Raw genomic sequence first — 2,009 nt, forward strand, 5'->3', positions numbered from 1 at the left:
TATATATGTATATATAACGAGGGTCCTGCACACACAATGTATATATATATATATGAATATATATATATATATATGCATATATATGTATATTATATATATGATATATATATATATAGTATATGCATATTCTATATATACGTATATATTTTATATATTATAAATAATTATTATATAGATACAATTATTATATGGGTGTAATAATATATATATATATACTATATAATAACATTATCATACTTGTAATAATAAATAAGATAATTAATAATAGAATTAATAATATATTGAATAATAATAATGAGAAATAATAATAATATTATTAAATTATAATAGTTATAATATGCATAATAGATAAGCATAATCATAATAATCATATGAACATAATAATAAACTAAACAAAACAAACAACATAAACGTAAACAGCAATTATAAACATAATACAGACAATAAATATAACAAACAATATAAACAACAAAAACATATTAAGATAATCAACATAATAAACATAATAATAATATACAGCTAAGCAACAAAACAGAAGAAACAATTTAATAAACAAAATAAAGACAATAAACAAATAAACAAAGACATTCATATGATTGATAAACAAACAAAAATAAATGCAGATAGTACCTTAAAGAATGGCGGCATACAAACAACTAACTCCAACACCTAACTAGCTACACAGCTAGCTAGCTAGCTAGCTACACAGCTAGGTGGATAACTAGCTACACAACTAGGTAGCTAGCTAGCTAGCTAACTAGCTAGCAAGACAGATACAGAGACAGCTAGCTTGCCAGACAGCTACATAGAGACCTAGCTAGCTAGACAGCAAGACAGCTGTACAGACAGCTAGCTAGCTAGCTAGCTACACATCCTATACGAGATATGCGGGCTGAAGAGCGTCTGCGACGCCGCCTCTCCTGCCTCTGTTGCTGCGTTTGCTGCTGCTGCTGCTGCTGCTGGTACCTGTGCAGGTGGTGTGGTGCGTTAGCTGCTGCTGCACTTGCTGCTGCTGCTGCTGCTGCTGCTGCTGCTGTAGGTGAAATTTACCTGCAGCACTTTCTTGATTGCAACTCTCTCCCCTGTCTCGAGACATCTTGCCTCTGTCACAACTCCGAAAGAGCCGTTTCCGAGCACTTGGCCCATATCGTAAGACTTCTGAGGCTGCTGCATCCCGCTAGCTGAGCGTCTATTACCCTTGCTGCTGCTGCTGCTGCTGCTGCTGCTGCTACCACGAGGGGCTCCTGCTGCGCCTCCAACGGCTCCTCCACCTGCTTCTGCTCCTCCTGATTCCGCACCGCCTGGTCCTCCTGTTTCTGTTGCTGCTGCTGCTCCTCCTGCTGCTGCTCCTGCTGCTGCTGCTGCTGCTGCTGCTGCTGCTGCTGAGCAAGCCTCCCCCCTAGGGTCTCCTTGAGGATCTGGCATGCTGTGCTAAGCACCCGGAAACAGAACAAATTTATTTTAAACGCCAGTCAAACTGAAGTGAAAAAAGACAGAAAAAAATACCGATGCAACGCCCCTAACAGCTGCTGCTGCTCCTGCTGCTGCTGCTGCTGGGGTGGCTGCTGCTGCTGCTGCTGCTGCTGCTGGGGTGGCTGCTGCGAAAGCCCACGAAAATATTTCAAAGTGACGATGGAATTGTAAGGGCAAAGCAAACCCTCAGCTGCCGACTTGTCGTCTTTGCGGTGTACGTACAGCTGCGAAGTGTACAGCCAGGTTCTGTATATATAAACCTTCAGCAGCAGCAGTAGCAGCAGCAACAGCCACAAGCGTGCTGCTGAGGGCTAAGAAGAAGCGAAAGATCAACTGCAAAGCAGCACGGAAGCACTCCTTCGCCTGTGGGCAGCAGCTGCTGCTGTTCCGGCTGCTGTTGTTGCTGCTGTTGCTGCTGCTGCTGCTGCTGCTGTTTGCTGCGCGTACTTAGATTGTCTCGCGTGCCCTGAACAGCATGCCTCTGAAGCTGCAGCTTACATTAGATGCAGCTGTTCATTCTGCTGTATAGACAACGG

The 2,009-nt window shown here is 42.2% G+C and overlaps 1 protein-coding gene across 1 annotated transcript; it reads right to left on the bottom strand.

Annotated features, from left to right (window-relative positions):
* Window positions 1-987: 987 nt before the first annotated feature.
* EAH_00067150 (CMGC kinase, GSK family TgPK3, putative) lies at window positions 988-1,425 on the bottom strand (the record flags this gene model as incomplete). The annotated part of the gene is made up of 1 exon (XM_013392588.1): window positions 988-1,425. One exon carries the CDS (start codon window positions 1,423-1,425, stop codon window positions 988-990), a length of 438 nt encoding a protein of 145 aa, XP_013248042.1.
* Window positions 1,426-2,009: the final 584 nt, after the last annotated feature.

The sequence above is a fragment of the Eimeria acervulina genome, genomic scaffold, assembly GCF_000499425.1.
Source record: "Eimeria acervulina Houghton genomic scaffold, Eah_scaff2643, whole genome shotgun sequence".
NCBI classification, from domain to species: Eukaryota; Apicomplexa; class Conoidasida; order Eucoccidiorida; family Eimeriidae; genus Eimeria; species Eimeria acervulina.